Source organism: Rhinolophus sinicus, chromosome 8, assembly GCF_057876585.1.
Source record: "Rhinolophus sinicus isolate RSI-liver-muscle chromosome 8, RSI-T2T, whole genome shotgun sequence".
NCBI classification, from domain to species: domain Eukaryota; kingdom Metazoa; phylum Chordata; class Mammalia; order Chiroptera; family Rhinolophidae; genus Rhinolophus; species Rhinolophus sinicus.
The window spans coordinates 64,993,149-65,010,743 of NC_142508.1; the positions used below are offsets into that span (position 1 = coordinate 64,993,149).

At 54.5% G+C, this 17,595-nt stretch overlaps 1 protein-coding gene and 2 long non-coding RNA genes across 7 annotated transcripts; 1 reads left to right on the forward strand and 2 right to left on the reverse strand.

The window, feature by feature from the left end:
• Positions 1-526: 526 nt before the first annotated feature.
• On the reverse strand, positions 527-10,842 carry PLA2G15 (phospholipase A2 group XV). Of its 4 annotated transcripts, none has more exons than XM_019756576.3 (6): positions 10,632-10,841; positions 7,548-7,704; positions 5,047-5,165; positions 4,707-4,817; positions 4,090-4,314; positions 527-2,468 (listed from the first exon to the last, which is right to left on the reverse strand). In XM_019756576.3, exons 1-6 carry the CDS (start codon positions 10,744-10,746, stop codon positions 1,957-1,959), a joined length of 1,239 nt encoding a protein of 412 aa, XP_019612135.1. In that variant the 5' UTR covers positions 10,747-10,841; the 3' UTR covers positions 527-1,956. The 4 variants fall into 4 exon arrangements, with proteins under 4 accessions (XP_019612135.1, XP_019612142.1, XP_074170800.1 ...); XM_019756583.3 differs by having other exon boundaries at positions 4,707-4,805; positions 10,632-10,840; XM_074314699.2 differs by lacking the exon at positions 4,090-4,314 and having other exon boundaries at positions 10,632-10,842.
• Positions 10,843-10,976: 134 nt separating this feature from the next.
• Positions 10,977-13,821, forward strand: LOC109460845 (uncharacterized). Its single transcript, XR_002139578.3, has 3 exons — positions 10,977-11,144; positions 11,463-11,559; positions 13,135-13,821. It is a non-coding gene; the product is annotated as an uncharacterized LOC109460845 (long non-coding RNA).
• Positions 13,822-15,439: 1,618 nt separating this feature from the next.
• Positions 15,440-17,589, reverse strand: LOC141567497 (uncharacterized). 2 transcript variants are annotated; one of them, XR_012490147.2, is made up of 3 exons: positions 17,164-17,589; positions 16,247-17,029; positions 15,440-15,716 (listed from the first exon to the last, which is right to left on the reverse strand). It is a non-coding gene; the product is annotated as an uncharacterized LOC141567497 (long non-coding RNA). The 2 variants fall into 2 exon arrangements; XR_012490146.2 differs by having other exon boundaries at positions 16,028-17,029.
• Between the last annotated feature and the right edge of the window lie 6 nt (positions 17,590-17,595).

The window sequence follows — 17,595 nt, forward strand, 5'->3', positions numbered from 1 at the left end:
ATCTCTACTTGGTCCCCAGTCTCTTAGTCCTTGTCTCTGCCCCTCCTGGCCTCTGTCCATACTGGTCCCAGTCTAGTGTCTCTTCCTCCCTCAGTCGTATTCTGTCCCCAAAGCAGGACAGATGGTGGGCAGATGAGGGGAAACAAAATAGAGGGGTGGTGTCTGGAGCTCTAGGTTCAAAGGATGCTGAGACCGGCGTGCTGAGAGAAAAGACTGGGGAGTCCAGCCAGGGTGACCTGCAGGATTGTCCTTGGTACCCAGATCTGAGGTGGCATGTGGGGCCTGCTGAATAGACAAAAACAGGAGCTACATTCCAACAGGGATGTTTCAGGTCCCAGGAGGGGAAACAGATTCCAGAGGAGGGGGCAGGAGGATGAAGCCTAAAGAGGTGCACAGGAGCTACGCTTTGGTGCTGAGCGCCCATCAAGGCCCCAGGAAGTCTAACCCCAGATTACCTACCTCTCTAGCCCCCTTACCCCTCCATTACCTCCCTCCTCTCATGCTCAGAGCAGAGCCTAGGCCAGGGTACTTTACAGCATCCAGAATACTTTTATTGCCAGAATCGAGGTACAGCCTGCTCCGAGTCCCATGCAGGACCCACCACTCAGGAACGAAGGGAGAGAAAGATGCTGGGTACGTACACAACAGAGAAAATCTGGCTCCACAGAAACCTTGTGGGAGAGCAGCACAGTCTAGTCTCACCGTGGCTTTGGGGCCCCGCCCTAGAGGCTAGACCCATGTCTTGGCCTTTGGTTGTTGCCGACTTGGAAACCAAGCCCACCACAGCAGGTCCAGATTCTCCAGCCCTGCTATCAAAGGGAGATCCATGCAGCACCTCTGAGACAGACAGAAAACCCCCAAGGGGGCTCCAAGGCACCTGGCTCTCACAGGGGCCCACTCAAGTGTCTGAGCTAATCCCTGCACACTAAACACCACTGAGCTGCCTGGTGGAGGTAGGTGCTGGGCAGGGTAGGCAGCAGCCCTGTCTCCTTTGAGCCCTGTGCCAGCCCACTTGGGTGCTAGAGAAACCCTAGGGCAGGGTGGCAACATGGGGTTAGCAAGAGGGCAGTTCAGGGAAGCTCTGAGTCACCTTGGCTGCTTCCTTGAATTCTTTTTTCATGACGATCTAAAAGGCCAGAGCACGGGGCCTTGCTCTTCCTTGAACCACAGTCCCAGGGCAAAGGGAGCCAGCATCAATACTGTGGGAAACAGCCCAACCAAGGGGATCAGAGCTCCTGGGACACAGCCCCCAGAACTGGCTCGAGGGTGAGGGCGGCATCTGCTGTCCAATCCTGAGCTAGGCTGTTTTTGGAGGTGAGGGAGGTAGGAGTGAATACCCAGGGCCTGGGAACCACAGAGGACACAACCCACCCCTGCCCGCAGGGGGAACTGGGCTGCCCCACAAAAACCAGTCAGACTGTGGAGCAGCTAGGCCACAGAGAAGCCCGCAGCTCCAGCCACCCATGGCCAGTAGAAGGTCTACCTGTGGCCAGCGTGTGGGAAGGATCACCTCAGGGACCAGGAGCCCATCCCTGGGACTTTTGGGAATTGGGACCACAGTTCAGCCATATCCCTCATGGAAGGCTAAGGGGCCAGGGCCTGGTGCGTGAATGTGAAAAGGCCACAGGGGTAGGAAGAACACATGGCCCCTGAGTTGGGGATTGGATCCAGGTGCCAGCCAATCCACCCGTGGAGCCAGTCCTGAGGTCACAATTCCATCATCAGCAGCAGTCTTTCCATTAAGGGTCCCTTGAATGAGTCCAGACTATTTCTTCCTTCCTCATTCTTAGAGAAAGGATAAGAAACAGTAATCCCCATGGCAGACGTTTCACACTCCAAGTCCCAGGGCCACGGATGGTCAGTCACAAACTACTAAACTCATGGGCTATGGCAGCCCTGGAGGCCAAGAGAAGCAGCTGTGGCTGAGCTATCGCACAGCCCTGCCTAGCCCAAGAATCAGGGCTCAAGGAGCACGCGTTTCAAATAGGCCAGGGTAGTGGCATTGGCTAACATCTCAATGTGCTCACTGCCTGGCAGTGCCTGCAATGATACTTGGTGCTCCTGGCGGTTGCGCCAGGTCTGGCACTGCAGGGCACTCTGCAAGTTCACAGTGCCATCGCCATCACCAAAGTAGATTTTAGGGTCGCTGTCTGGGAAGTTCTCATAGTAGAAGGAGTCTGGCGTGGGGACACCAGTGCCATAGAGGCAGTGCAGCTGCACGCCAGGTGGCACCATGGCTTCAACCAGCCCCTCCGTGTCCTGCCGCATGAGCCAGCCATCTTCAAAGCCAATGTCCTGGAAGAAGCGGTGATAGTCGCGCAGTGTGTAGTTGGTTGTGGGTGTGCGCACAAACACCTTCTCAGGGGACCAGGTATAGTTGTAGGGCAGCAGCCAGCTGGTAGAGACGGCAGACCGCTGCTGCTCCCGGATCTTCAGGAGACTAATGACTGGGATCCGGTTGTTGTCCCCTGCAGGGAGAGGGCTCCAGTGAGTGTGCTCAGGAATGCAAGCTGGTGGGGCACCATGTTCACCACCAAGGACCCTGCTGGACCCCAGCCAGTGGCCCAGTCAGCGTACCAATATCTCTCCACTGTTACCATTATAACTCCCATGCCTGCACTGGCTTTTACTGTTTCCCTTTAGTTTTGCTACATCCGGGAAGCACCCAACCAAGATTTGTTTCTTTCCTTTTGCATTTTGTCACCTGGGATTTAGGCAACACACACTCACATGGTATGTGACTTATCACTGGGCCACTGACTTTATGGAAGGTGAATCAGCAAGTGGTCAGCTCACAGGCACTTCCTCTTTCTTTTTTATTTATTTTTTATTACATTGAGCTATGTAAACATTCTTCCTAGGGTTAGGCCTGCTGCCAGCCAGCCCTGGTCTCATACCAGTCACCTACCTGTCACTGACCTGGACAAGGCAGGAGAGGAGGCTGCAGACAAAGTGAGTCCTTCTCACATAGGAACACCAATAACACAAACACACCCACCAGCCGGTGAGACCTCCAGAGGTTGAGCTGGAACTTGGGAACAGGAACCTCTGATCCTGTTCAGGACCCATGGCCACCCATCATCACTCTACCTCTCTGACTGACCGTAGGAAAACAGCTCTGCCTGGTGGGGCCTGGCTCTAGGACCTCCAAAGAAAGAGAACCCCTTAGCTAGGGGTCCAGGACTACCACCCCTGCCCCACCCCTGCGCCTGGACTGCCAGGGCCTGGGAGAACAACTTCCCAGCATCTGAGGCAAAGCTCTAAGAGGACTCACAGGGAAGCTGCCCAGCCAATCCAGGATCACTACTGGGACGAGTACTGGTCTGAACTGATCACAACAATCAGTTCACCAACAAGCAGGTCAGGCAGTGCCAGTGACTTGAGGAAGAAAGCTCATCAGATGCTTGGCACAGCTCTGCCTCACGGCTCCTAAAGTGAGGGGCCATGGGACTTACACCCAATGCTAGCAGAGGGAGGAAAGTCCTGTGGCTGCAGCTGGCAGGTTCTGACAGTTGTGCAAAGGCAGGTGGACTGGGGAAGAATGGGGAAGGAGATGGCTTTCCCAACTGCCTAGCAAGCAGGCCCCAACAGGTCTGCACCTGCTTCCTCCCTGTGTTGCCCACAGGGGTTCCCCGCTGCTGCACATGGAGTTGTAACTCATAAACAGGAAACTGTAGTATAGTCTTCCTTCTCTGGGGCAAAGGTGGAATCAAGTGAGGATGCGGGTAAGAGAGAGGGAGGAGACTCCCCAAAGAACTCTGGGTCAAAGCAAATTAGGCCCCCCAGGCCTGAGCACAGTGTGTGTACACATGTGCACCAGCAGCTGTATGACCAACAGGTCTGCCACTCCATGTACATACAGTAAGATAGTTACACAGACAATAAGGGTCAACTGGAGAGACAACATTAGGAGCAGTGTTGGATTCTCTTTAGCAAAAAGAGGTATTTTGAAAAGAATACCATTCTGGAGAAAGAAGGGTTCAGACCCAAGAGAAGAGACGTGAGGATGGCCCAGGAGGATGCTGTAGAGGAAACGAGAAAATACCACCCCCAACACATCCCCCCATGCTGGGCCAGGCAGGGGCTTACCTGAGGCCAGGACGCGCAGGGTTTTGGCCACGCCCCCCCAGGGTGCACCCAATGCCACGAAGGCACGAATATACTTGTCCTTCCACGCCTGTGGCTGCCGCTGCAGAAAGTAGAGCGTGTACATATTGCCCATACTGTGGGCAACCAGCACCACAGGGCCCCCATACAGCTGGTGCATCGCCTCGATCATCTCCTGGAGGGCCAGGAAGTAGGGCCCGTTTTCATCTGCAGGCCAGAGCCAGGCAGGAGTCAGGCAAGAAGGGTCCTGGCACCTGAACCATTGACTGTTTCTCAGGCCAGACCCAGGACTAGTAGGGAGAGTGCTAAAATCCCAGTGGGAATGGGCGGGTTTTCCCTCAGGTGCCGTGAAGGTAGGAGACAAAGGGGCTCTTTTCCCCTCCTCAGACTCACTATCTTTCCCCAGGGCTCAGAGGCCCAGAAAGCCTGGGGAGAGGGGTGGGGAAGGACAGGACAGATTGACCAGGGGTGGTAGCTGTCACCACTGGGCAAGGCACCAGAGGTCCAGGTGTAGGGGAGAGCCCAGGGCCTGTGGTGGCTGTGACCTCCCTGTCCCCACCTCCTAAGACCTCAGGTAGGAAACAAGGGTGACCACTTACTTGGGGCTCGGCGCCAATCATAGGGGGCTCCCCGGACATCCTCACCCCGTGTGTAGCCCCAGCCCACAAGGCTTTCCACCATGGTGTGAAAATAGGAACCTGTAGACAGAACTGCATAGGATTACAGAGGCTGCAGCCAGTGTCACCACCTATACCACCCTTGCCAAGGAGACTGTGACATCTACTGCAGGAAGGTCCCTGAAGGAGTGCTCTGTGCCCACATCGATCAGAGATAGGTCACAGGTTACCCCTTCAAAAAAACAGGGTTCCTCCTACTCTAGGAGTCCAGCAAAACCTCCATCTGGCCCCGTTCCTGGAAAGCATGAGAAGGGCTACATACCGACACTGCTTTTGCTGGGGTCCAGGAACTCCAGTGAGAAGGTCTGCCCAAAGCCGGGCACGTGCACATCCACACCATCAGGAAACTGGGTGGCCCGGGACGTTCTGTTATACACGAGCCTATCAGGAGGTGATATTGAGCTGGTGACACAGAGGTGGCACTGAACTTGGGTGTCTCTCAGTACTGCCCTGTGTCCTGAGCTGTACTCCCTTCCCAACCTCAGATTTGGTCAGGTGTATAGGGGAGACCAGAAAGTAACTGTGGGGGTTCAGAGCCAGTCACCGGAGATGTGCTTCCATGGTGTACAGATTATTTTGAGCTAAGGGCAATTTTTGCTTGAGTCAGGCTCAAGAGAAACTTCTTCCTCTCCCTTTAACTACCTAGAAGAACTTGACTTAGGAGCCTTGCCCATAATAAGAGATTATCAGCGATCTCTTTTTGGCCCACCTATATGAGCAGGTCAAACTTCTATTTATTAAACATCTGCTCTTCTTATCATTCTGCAGTGACCCTTTGAAGCCCCCAGGGCATCTTACCGCATCCCTTTCTGTCTCTAAACCTCTTGTGCATGTGGGGTCTCTGATTCTCTCATGTACGTGGGATTTCCACACATGTATAATAAGTTTGGTTATCTTCTCTTGCTAATCTATCTCACATCTATTTGATTATTAGACCAGCCAAAAGAACCTTGAGGGTCAACGAAAGTTTGTTCCTGCCCCACATAACAAGGCAAGTTTATAAAGCACAGATCAGAGTGAGGACTCCCACCAAGGCTCACTCCAAAAATCGACCCCAGGACTCCCACTGAGACAGTATTCCCTTCTTCTCAATGTCACTCACCCCGAATGTAGGTCTTGGTTCTGGCTGAGAGGGAAGTGCAGGCCTAGCTCTGCCATGAACCTCACACTTGACCCCAAAAGGCAGGGAGGCTAACCTCACAGGCTCCTACCGCTCATCCCTACAGACCCAGGTCCTGTCACTACTGCAACATATCACAGGGCAAAGGAGACAGTGAGAGCAGCACACGACAGAACCAGACCAAGAGACAGCCAGCTCCTTGGCTGCTACGTGGGTGGACAGGCAAGGCCGGGGTAGTGGGAGCAGGAGGAAAGCCTTATGCCAGGCCTGGAACCTGCTCTGGCCTCCCCTGATACCAAGGAGGCAACTGTGCCTGAGAGAACATAGGCTCGACCTGGTGGGCCTGGGTTCCACCCCCACTTAAAGATCAGCCACAGAAAGCTGATAAGCTCCCCCACATTGACCCAAATAATATGTCCTGGGGGCCTACTATCTCTAGGGCAATCTGTAGATTATCCGAATGGCCACTCAGCAAAGTGCAGAAAATAGTTCTGGAAAGCAATGCAGCTCTATATTGGATGAAAGTCTAAATAGGTCACAGGAGCAATGAAGGTAGACGAGCCCCTCTTGGTATCAGCCCACACCTCCAATTGGCAGTACCTGAGACCATGTCTCTGGTACAAAAATAGAAATGCAGATCAACAGCCCAGAAATAACTCTGATCACACACAGAGGAGGAAGAGTCAACAATGCGGGCCTCTTTTAAGATTACAACTGGGAAAGTAAAGTTCCAGGAAAAAATTTTAATTTGTTAAGATTACATTCAGCTCACACCTTTATTGAGCACCAGTTGTGTCCTAGGTTCTATTGCTACAAAGATAAAGGATGTATAGTCCCTGCCTTCAGGGAGCTCAGTCTGGGAGGGAAATAGCTCAGGGTCACACAATTCTAGGTTTGAATCTTGGTTCTGCCCCTTATGAGCTGAGTGACCCTAGGCAATTTTGTAACGGATTTGAGCTTCCAGATTTCCTCCACTGCAAAACAGGTTTGAAAACAGCACCTGTTTCATAGGGTTGCCATAAGACTAAATGAAAGAAAGTATGTAAAATGCACAGTGTATATATTCAATAAACAGTAATTCTTATTATATGGAAACATCCTTGGAAACAAAGTTTGCCGAGGATTAGAGGAAACAGGCAGGTGGCATGGGGGAAGGAGAGGTTAACAGCTTGGGAGAGGCAGGGACCTAGCTTAGGTTTTAAAGGGTGAATGGGAGGGAATTTATCAGGCAAAGGGTGTAGAAGTAGATTCCAGGTTGAAAGAACAGCATCTGCAAAGGCATGGAAACATGGCATGTCCCAGGAAGAACAAGAAGCTGAAGGGGCAAGTGTGGCCAAGCCAGAGGCAAGGGAAGGGGTTGGGGCCACATTGAGGCTATGAACAGGGGCTAAAGCGTAGAAACCAGGGTTAGGACTTGAGGCACAAGGCATGGAAAAGAGACGGTACGGTCAAGAGCAGTGGGAGAGGGAAGAAAGTTCTGTCTGAGATTGCAAAAGGTGGTGCCTACCAGAGCGAGGAAATGGGAAGGGAAAAAGGTCAGTGACCTTGCGGTCTCTTGAGGTGGGGGTGAGGTGAAAATGGAGTCTGGAGACCTCCTTAGGTTGAGCTGTTGAGCAGCACCCCGTCTGCGCCCCAGCTCCCACCTGATATTGTCGATCCAGCAGTCAATGATGACAGGCAGCAGCAGTTCGAGGTTCAGCCAGAGTGTGAAGTAGCTGTCCGTTTTTTTGGAGCAGAGGTAGTGCACAACCTTCGGCTTGTCCAGCTTTGCCTCCAGCTGGTTGCCCAAATCACCAGGCACTGTAGCAGGGCACAGAGCATTCATGAGACCCTGGGTCCGACAGGCTGGCACCTTCAAGGCTTGAACCCAAAGGCCTTCCACCCACAGCCACCCCACGCAACAGAGTTGGCAGGGCCTTGTTCACTCTGACCGAAGGAATGAGAAACAGGACAGAACACTGGGCTACTTAACCCATCAAAATTGAACCAGACAAAGCACTCCAAGACAGGCTTGTGGAAGGAGCCCATGAACAGAAACACAGTTGAAAGAAGCTCATACTGGCACCTGCTGACCTACCAAGGTCCCCAGGACTTGCTAAAGGCCACAGTACAGTAAGGTTTCACAGGGCAGATCATCTAGAGGGCCCTAGCATCTCAGCACCCTTGGACCAAGTGTTGGAGATGGCTAACCTGAACCAACACACCATTCTGGCCATAGCCCAGTGGTGGGTGGGGATGAACAGGCCTCAAGGATGACTTCTCTCTACCCAAGCTGGCCTATCGAGTCTACACAGAGCCCTGGGTGGCCTTGTGACACTCAAACCTATACCCGTTGCTTCACTGCCCAACATTCAAGGCACTTTAGGGTCTATTTACTCTCAGTGACCTTTCAGGCTTCACCTGCTCCCACATGCCATGCTCCCGACACCTCCCAAATTCATTCCCATTTAGGATCCATGACCACAGAGTGAACAACCAGAGCTTGGCTCTCCTAGGCATTCACTGGGCTCAGACTGTGAACCCAGCCCAGCAGAGGGCACGCCCATCCTGCGCACCATTTCAGTGTCCTCAGGTCAACCACGGGAGACAGGCATAGCAATTGCCTTCACCTCCTTTCATGATTTAGGTACAGAAGTGGGGAGTCCCCAACATGACAGGCTCTGGATGACATGCCTGTGGACTGGGCAGGGGAGTGCAGAGACCTTGGTCATTATCTCCACCAAAGGAAATGGCTGAAAGAGGAAGTCACCAGATCTGCTTTGCCTGGATGTCTTTTACCCTGGTCAGGCTGTGTGACCTCTAAAAATTGTATGGTCACTTCCTGAACCCCCTTGTGCCTAGAACTAGGACAAGAGCCATCCATGTGCCTTTCACCTCAAATAACACTGAAAGAGAATGTCATTATGCTCACTTTACAGATGAAGAGACTAAGGCTGGGAGAGGTAGAGATGGCTTACTGTAGCCCCTTCCCCCTGCCCACGGTCTTCTTCTATGTCACTTTTCTGGCCTCTACTTCCTCTACCACCAACTTGAATCCCACCTATAGAGGCTGGTCACCCATGGGTGCTGATTCTTTGGTGGCCAAGGGCAGGTCCCTGCTCTGTGCCCAGGAATAGCTTGTCCACTGCCCACCATGGATTTTCCTAGGATTAATGCCAACAGCCTCACTCTCTGAGAAGCTGGGCAGGGCAGGATTTCAGTTGCTCTGTGACTCTGGGTTGGGCCTGAAGCTCCTCTGCTGTGACCTAGGATAACCAAGAACTCAGTACACTAATGAGTGCAGTTAACACCAATCCAGGAGAAAAGGCTGCATGTCTTTCAAGGACCACAAACTTCCCAATGCCACACCCTTTATACCCAGAACTCCTTAGGCCCACCCATGGCTCCCTGAGGGCCCCCAGGATAAAGTCCAGATGACCCAACCAGTCACGAGCTTACATAAACCACTCCTCCCCGCACAACTCCCCTCTAGAGAGCCTGGACTGCCTCCCTCCCTCTGATATGTAGTTCCCTCTGCCAGGAACTCTCTCCTGGCCACAGCTCCAGCTGCTTACTCCAGGAAGCCTTCCCTGACTGGGTCAGTGGATTCTCTGTGCTTAACCAGCACAGACCTCATCTCTGGGGATTATCCTGCAAGTTTAGGGAAGGCAGGGCCAAGTCTGCCTAATTCCCATAGTGAACCTGGGCCCAGCAGCCTCCTGGAGCATTTCCTGGCCCCAAGCTCATGGTGGGGGATTCCTTAGGACCAAACTGCCTGCCAATCCTACCCTTCTGTGATCTGCATCATCCCCTTTAAAATACTCCCAGCGGAAAGAACATAGGGGTCATACTGCAGCAGACTCAGTATGTAACATATACCTCAGCATGCCTCTGCCTTCAGGAGTCCTGGTTGCTCACCGATACACTACCTTTGGGTGAGGACAGCCTGCATTAGGCATTCAAGGCCCTCAAGACAGAGATCTCATCTCTGCCCACCACCACAAGGAAACGCTGTGGCTCCTGTACAGTTACCGGGGCCAGGATCAAGGGGCAGGTAAGCAGGAGAGGTCTCCTAATCCCAACATAGCTTAGTTCAAGCAGGGCTGGAAGGGTAAAAGTACTGGCATGCTTCCTGACATCTGTTCATAGCCATTGTCCCAACTCTTACCTGTCTTTAGTCATCCTCAGATTCCCTAGGGCCTTCTCCCTCAGGCACAATGTCACCCATTTTATAAGTTTGAGGGGAGCCCTCTCTCCTCAAAGGAGAGCAATCCTTCCCCAAAGAGCTTCCTTCCAGCAATGCCCTCTGTGTGAGGCTGAAAGGGTTGAGGGAGGCAGCCTCCTAGCCAAGCCCAAGTTAAAGCTGTCTCCTGGGGGCCAACTCGGAGGCCACCTTTCCCCAGCACTGGCCCTCAGGAGTGGGGCAAAAGGACCTGTTCTTTGCAACTGAAAAATGGGGATAAGGCGAGGCAAGATTTGGGCCTTTTGTGGATAGGAGAACCGATGGAAAACTGCACGATAACCTTCCCACTTACCCCCATATTCTACAGGGAATGTGACAGAGAGGTTGACCACACCCGCGCCCAGTATGGCGGGAGGTGGACGGACCGACCCAGGTGACACGACAGTCATACGCTCCCCAACTCCGTGCTTAGAACAGATGCAAACTGGGAAGACAGCCCTCCCTCTTGCCCCCTGTCCTGCCCGACGCACGAGCGAACAGACCCACGATTGGACGCGAGCCTCACCCAGGACCACCGGAGGGGGACGTCCGGCGGGGAACGCCGGGTCTGCGAGCAGCAGGAGAAACAGGAGGCCACCAGGGAGCAGGGCTGCGCCGTAGGGGCAGAGGCAGAGACCCATGGCGGGAGCTGGTGGGTCCAGGTCCGAGGTACGGATTCAGTGCTCCGGGCTCGCGCCTAGGCCGGGGCGCGGCGACGCGCTTAACCCCGCCGCCCGCCACCACCCACAGCGATCCGGCCAATCACGATACACCTCTAACAAACGGTCTGCCAATAGGGACTCACCGCCAGGCGCGTCCCTCCCAGGCTAGATTGCCGCCCCGCCCCTGCTCATCCCGGGCCAGCTCTCTTGCCCATGCTGCGCGCCGAGCTCATCGATCGATCGAGGCCCAGCTGGGTTTCTATGCTCTCCGCCACCTACCGGGCACACCCCGCCAACCACTGCTGGGTACCCAACCCAGTCCTCCGTAGTGGAAGTTTACGCTCCGCAGCGCCTCCGTGACCTGGGATCTGGAACAGGTCGGGCTGAGCGGCGATTCAGTGCTCGCCGCGGCTGAGCGACCCGGGTCAAAGCAAGGGGAAGGAGGGAAGAAGTGAGTCCCAGGCAGTTCTAGGGCCTTAGGGGACCAGAGCTGACCAGGACCTTTGCGCAGTCCCCATACTGGTGCTTCGCACCCGACCCCAGAGCGCCTGGGTTGTTCAGACAATCCCGGCCCAGGCAACCCCCTGCCGCCTGCCTCCCGCTCCCGCCACCGGCGGGGGGTTAGGAATGCGGATAGGAGAGGCCAGGTTAGAATGTTTCGTTTTTTGAGTGAGATGTATGTCCGCCCTTTTTAGGGGCCCGGAGTGTGGATTTACCCTGCCCAATCAAGCAGTTCGCACGCAGTGTTGAGTACTCGAGGCTTGAGCCTCGACCCTGCGCCATGACCCATCGGTAAGTTCCCCCGCAGAGCGGGAGGGATGTTGGGACCTCGTGGTCCCCCCACTACTCCCACCCCCAAGCAAACCTGGGGATCCAGAGAGGATACAGACTCCTTGAGTGAGGAATTGGGGGTGAACAGAGGGGATAGAGACTTGACAGCCGGTAATTATGCCAGCATCATGCATCGCTCTGGGAGAGGGGGGGCCATAGGTTTGGAGACTGAAAGTCTTGATCCCACACTCCCTCCCGACGGCCAGTCACACCCTGGTCAGCTGGTCTCAAGACCGCTATTCTTCCCCTTCCTTCCTTTCTTCCTCTCACTCAGTAATTGACCCTTTCCAGACTCTCAGAGTGCCCCTCAATGAATCTGCTCACTATCTTGGCCTGCCTCTCCTGTGTCCTTATACTGAAACACACTGGTGGAGGAGGTAGCCTCCTCTTTTGAGGTCCAACTATGTCCCACCTCAGGCCCTGGCCCAGTGACACTCCTCCCCACCAAAAAAAATTAGCACACCTACCTCCCTTGCCTCCATCCCAGGCCCCAGCAGGGGGTTACTGAGGACCAATCTAGCAGGGACAGGCAGGAGACCAGAGCCAAGGGTTAAGTGGGGAGAGGGTAGGGAACAAGACAATGCTTTGCACTCTGCACTCTGGCACAGTCTGAATGTCTTGTCAGCCCAACAGCCTCAGGTGACGCTGAGGGCCATCACAGGGTGGCCCTGTCCTCAGGAGCAGTTCCTGAGGTGCTCACTCCCACAGCCCTGCAGGTAATAGAAACCATGGCCATTAGGGGAGGGGTTTCCAAGGCTTGGTCAGTAATGTTCCATGCTGGCATTGTGAAGAAGGGTCAGAAGGTGAGGGTCCCCCATTTCACATGATCCCACTATCCACATGATGGCTGCAGACCTGGGGTCACCCTGGACTCTAAATACCTCCCTGACTTTCGGTCCCACAATCAGATGGTCACCAAGTCTTGCCAGCTCTACCCTCCCCAAACCAGACTACCCTAATCCCCACAGTAGCCTCCTCACTGATGTCCCAATTTGTCCCTTATTCTTGTGGGTTGTTCTCCACATACCAGGTTGAAATCATTAAACATTAAGCCAGGCCCTATCACTGTCTCTCTAACCCCACTCGTGACCCTCCCATTGCATTCATCATATGCATTTCACTGATAGTGAGTGAGGACCCTGCAGGGTACTCTGACCATCTCCCGCGATTTCTACTCCCCCCTTTCTCCAGCTCTCTAATTTCCAGCCTCAATGGCTTCCTTGCTGCCTAGAGCAAGACAACCTCATTCTCCCTCAGGACTTCTGTACTTATTCCACTAGGATCACTCTGCCACCCCAACTTTTGGGAACTCAACTGAGCTCTGCATTTAGGCCTCAGTCCAACATGACCATTGGCTTTGAAGCAGCCCCTGCCTGGCTCCCATTAAAATGCAATCACTGGAAGAGCAAATCCTTCACATGTCCTATTACTGTCGTCTCCTGGGTTACTAGTTACCACCAGCACAGTATTTGGCACACAGCAAGTGCTTAACATATGTTGCATGAATGATTGATACACCCATTCTCTACCTTCCAGGATAGGGTCCTGGTGTCTGTCAGACCTGGAGAAGAAGATAAGGGACTGAGAGGTCCACAGGGCTGGATGTGAGTTCTGGAAAAGACTGGGAAAGAGGGAGGGTGTTCCTGTGGAGGGGAACATTTTGAGCAAAGACCAGAGGTAGAAAATAAATCCAGAGACTGAAGAGCCAAGCCAGTTGTGGTATCTTCCTCAGGTGAAAATCCAGCTAACAGCCTTTACCCCTCCTGTGTTACTGGGCTCTTTGCATTCCCTCTCCTTTGCCCAAGCTGCGAGCTCCTCTACCTGGACCAGGTGGGTGGATGGGCTTGGGGCAACCAACCAAGACCAGGGCTTCTGAGCTGGTTTGGTAGCCATAGCTGAGCCTATTTGGAAGCCAAGTGAGTCTCCTAAAGCTAATGGCTCATCACGCTTCTATTCCTCTGCTGCCAGAGCCTCCCTGGAGTCATGAGAGGCCAAATACTGACCCAATCATGACTGAACCTTGGGGGAAAGGGGCCCAGAACAGGGTATCTAACCTGGCTTAGGCATCAAGGAGGGCTGCCTGGTGGAAGAATTAGAGATGGGTCTTCAAAGTAGGAGTTTGCCAGGAAAACAAAGGGATGCGTTCGTAGGTGGATGCTCCAGGCAGTGAGCTTAGCCAGTATAATACAACAGCCTCCAGACCTGAACAATCCCAGCAGTGTGTCTGGAGCACATAGTGGGTGAGACTGGAACAGAATGGTTGAGGGCCCTGAAAAGCAAGTTTAAAAACGTGGCCTATGTCCAGCGAGCCAGAAGCCACGAAGATTCTCAAACCTAAGGGAGGAGGCCAGTGGGTAGTATTAGGGCCTTCCCCTTTCACTTCAGTGCACGCTCCGCTCCTCTGACCGCAATACCTGGGTCAAGAGACAGAGTCAGTGCGCCCTCTGGTGGGAACTCAGCGGCGATTCCTCAAAGGCGCGGTGATAGGAGCCTTGGTGGAGCCCAGCGTTCTTGCTACTCTGGAGTCCCGGGAGATAAGGAAGGGGGACAGCATCCCCAGCTGAGGGTGGGGATGGGCCTGGGCTAGGGAGTGTGGATCGTCGGGGGTGGGGTGGGGGGACCCCAGCAGGCACCGAGCCTCGAATCCTCTCCCACAGCGGGATATTTTATGGCCTGGGAGGGAGGGCTTTTACACCACTCCTAGACTCCCCGGAGGTTCATAAGAACGGCCACATTCCCCTCCCCACGGGAAGATCCCCACCCTATATCCGCTCTGGCCTTCATGTACCGGCGGCTGGAGCGACCGCTGCCTTTGTGACAGGACTCATGAGGCGAGTCCTGCCACGAAGAAGCAAGGCGAAGAGGTGAGGATGAGATTCCGGATGAGATTCTGCGAGCCCCTGCTGGCGGGACCAAGTTACTTTCTCCCAAATACCTGGAGTACGGTTTGGGAAAGGCATCTGGCAGGGCCATTGGAGACTCGCTCACACCTCTCATTTACCTTATCTCTGATTTATTCATTCATGATTGTGAATCCTAGCAGATGGGGCAGAGGATATTTATCAGTGAAAAACTGACGTTTCAACCTACAGTAGGGACCTCTGTTACAGAATGAGGTGCCCTGAGGGGGGAAAATCTGGAGGAAGAGCAGGGTTAGTTAACTAGGGCAAGGGTGGCTTGGGAGGGAAGGAAAGAAAGCAGACTGACTATGCAAAGGCCCCGTGGCCCCAGGGAAGGTTACTATCCTTGGAATATCCAGAGGCAGACAAAGCAAGCCAATAATTCATTCAGTAAGTCTTGAGCAATTGTAGTGCTTCCTAAGTATCTTGGGGGGATTGGTTCCAGACCCCCACTCCTCCCAGCCCCCCATACCAAAATTCTCCACATGCTTAAGTCTCTGATATAAAATGGTGTAGTATTTGCATATAACCTAGGCACTTTCTGCCCTATGCTTTAAATCACCTCTAGATTACTTATAATATCTAATGTAAATGCTATGTAAATAGTTGTTATACTGTATTTAGGGATCGACTTTGTGGAATTAAAAAAAAAAATTGATCCACTGTTGGTTGAATCCACAGATGTGGAACCGCGAGTTGGGAGGGCCAATTGTATGTACTACATACTAGGTCCAGAGATAGGCGCAGGGGATGAGCCTGTCCCTAAGGATCTGGTGTTCTTGTGGCTGGGGCAGGGAGACAAGTGATTTGTGTTAGATGTTGGTTTAGTGCTGGGGGAAAGGAGATACGAAAGCTGATTGGGGGACAGGAGCACGGATGTTTAATATTAATGGGGTGATGTGGAAGCACCCATCTGAAGATGTGTAAGAGAGCTCAACAAAGCAGGGCTCTAAGGTTACTTTAATGAACTTAGGTTTTCAAGTTGAGTCCAAGTCTCATGGGGGTAGGGGCGGGAGGTGGGACGCACAGGGGTTTTGGGGAGCCTCCCCACGCTGCCAGCCCCTAGCCTCAGGTTCACTACGGAGCAGGGACCTGGACACGCATGAATGGGAATGCGCTCCCATGGGAATGCGCTCAGTACGGCCAGAGGTACCACACTGGAGAGGTCAGTCACCTTGAGAGGGAGGCTTCCAGGAGGACCGGGCTTCGAGACCCACCCTGAAAGAAGAATAGGGAAAGGCCTAGAGCAAAGGTCTACAGGTTGACCGCATGGAGGCGCTAGGATGGGTGAGACAGACATTAAGCAGAGCCCTGATGGCCCACGAGGGATGCCGGGGCTCTGTCCTGTAGGAGCAGCCCCGACAAGAGCCCGACAGGAGCGATGTACGCCAGGGAAGTTTTAGTAGAGGCCCCAGGGCTGAGGCACTGCTGGGATGAAGGCTAGTTGGCAGCAAAAGCTTGGCCGGGAGGAGGGCCCGACTACGCCTGGCGCACGCGCGGTCTAGGGTGGGTGGGGGGAGGGGCCTTACCTTGCTGTTGCGCCGCGCCCCGCCCCGCGAACAAATATTTGACATTCCTGGTTTATCTAGAGGGGGCGGGGCCCGAGAGCGACGTTTCCTCCTCCCTCGAGCCTGATTGGCTTAGCGCTTTCAGGGGTGGGGACAAGCGGGCAGGCCCGGGTCCGCCGTCCAGAGACCCGCAGCCGCCCGCGGACACCTATCTACACCCCAAGGGGAAATGTTGGTCACCTGAATCCACTAGAACTGTCTACTTCCCACTCTCTCCAGGCCGCCGTGTCCGGGCGCGAGTCACTTCCGTCCCGGGCGCCTCAGTCTCTTTATCGGTCAAGTGGGGACTCACTGCAGTGTGGGTTCAGTGGGCAAAGCCTTGGAGGCCCCCTCCACGCCCCAGTCTTCCGCTCTCCCCATTGTCCGAAGCTCCGGAAACAGCGCCCGGCTTTTGCGAAACCGCGAGGTGCGGCTCCTGCCTGTTTCACATCGGTCTTGGCAACTCCATGTCTTTGTTCTTGATAGGCTGGAGTGCCATCTTCCCGCCGGATTCTCATTCAGTTTCTCAGTCACATAAATGAAAAAATTTGGGGAAGTTCGGGGAGGCCTGGAAACGCGCCTCAAAGGAGCCTCACCAAGATCGACGGGTCGAAAAAGTACTGGAAGCCCTGCACGCGGGACTGTCCCAGTTGGGATGTTGGTCCGGGTTGGAGAAGAGGATCAGCGACTCCCGCACGCACCCTTGACACATTTGCCGCTAGTCCCCACCCGCCAGCGCGCTTACATCTCCAGGCAACAGGCCCGTCGTCAAGGGGATAGGCGACAAAAACAGGCAGGAGTCCCCACGTAGGGTAGGGGTGAGGCCCCAGGCCCGGACCATCTGGTTTAGCCTCGTCTTGAGTGCCTCTCTCGGGAGTTGGGGGGTTGCTCCCTCCTTCCCCAGCACCGACGCTTTCGCACCTCCGACTGCGCTTTGGCACTGCGGGCACTTCCTGGAGCCAAGCTAAGGTCCGGTCTTCGCACCTGTATGGACAAGTCCTGCCCTGTGTCCTCTAGCCTCCCCCCCACCCCGCCCCGCTCTAATGACCTCTGGTGATCCCCATCCCCCCACCCCCAATCGACCTCTGGTGATTCCCCCACAAGCCTCTGGGTGATACCTGGTAACTCTGATCGCCTCCTTTGACACTTGGTGACTTACTTCTGTCACCCCCAGACCGGTCGTCGTGACCCCCACCAATCCTAGACTGCTTCCTGGTGATTTTCACAAGTCCAATGTGATCCTTAGGACTAGAGGGCTCTGGTTTTGCCCTTTCCTTGGCGGAGGCCTCATGGAGCGGGAAGGAGGAGGATGGGGATGGGGTCGTCCCAGAAGTCAGCTGGCTGAGGGAATGGGAATCCGAGCCCTAAGCTCGCGCCCAGGCCAGGCGTCTGAGCACGCCTGTCCTGGGTTAGGTTCTAGCAGCCCTACCCCCCAGGCTCCCGGAGCCGCCCTCGGTCACGTGGCCCGCGGGGCGGACAGGTAACTCGCCCAAAGAGGGCGGGGGCCGGTAGCTGCCCCGCCTCGCGGGGCCCCGCGGGGGGGTCTCAGC

What these genes read in the sequence shown, in the direction of transcription:
- PLA2G15 (XM_019756576.3), bottom strand. Translation starts at nt 10,746, where the DNA reads ATGGGTCTCTGCCTCTGCCCCTACGGCGCAGCCCTGCTCCCTGGTGGC. An exon ending in CCCCAGCAAAAGCAGTGTCG is followed by an intron (nt 4,818 to 5,046) that starts GTATGTAGCCCT and finishes AATCCTATGCAG; the next exon opens with TTCTGTCTACAGGTTCCTAT. An exon ending in TGATTGGCGCCGAGCCCCAA is followed by an intron (nt 4,315 to 4,706) that starts GTAAGTGGTCAC and finishes TCTGGCCTGCAG; the next exon opens with ATGAAAACGGGCCCTACTTC.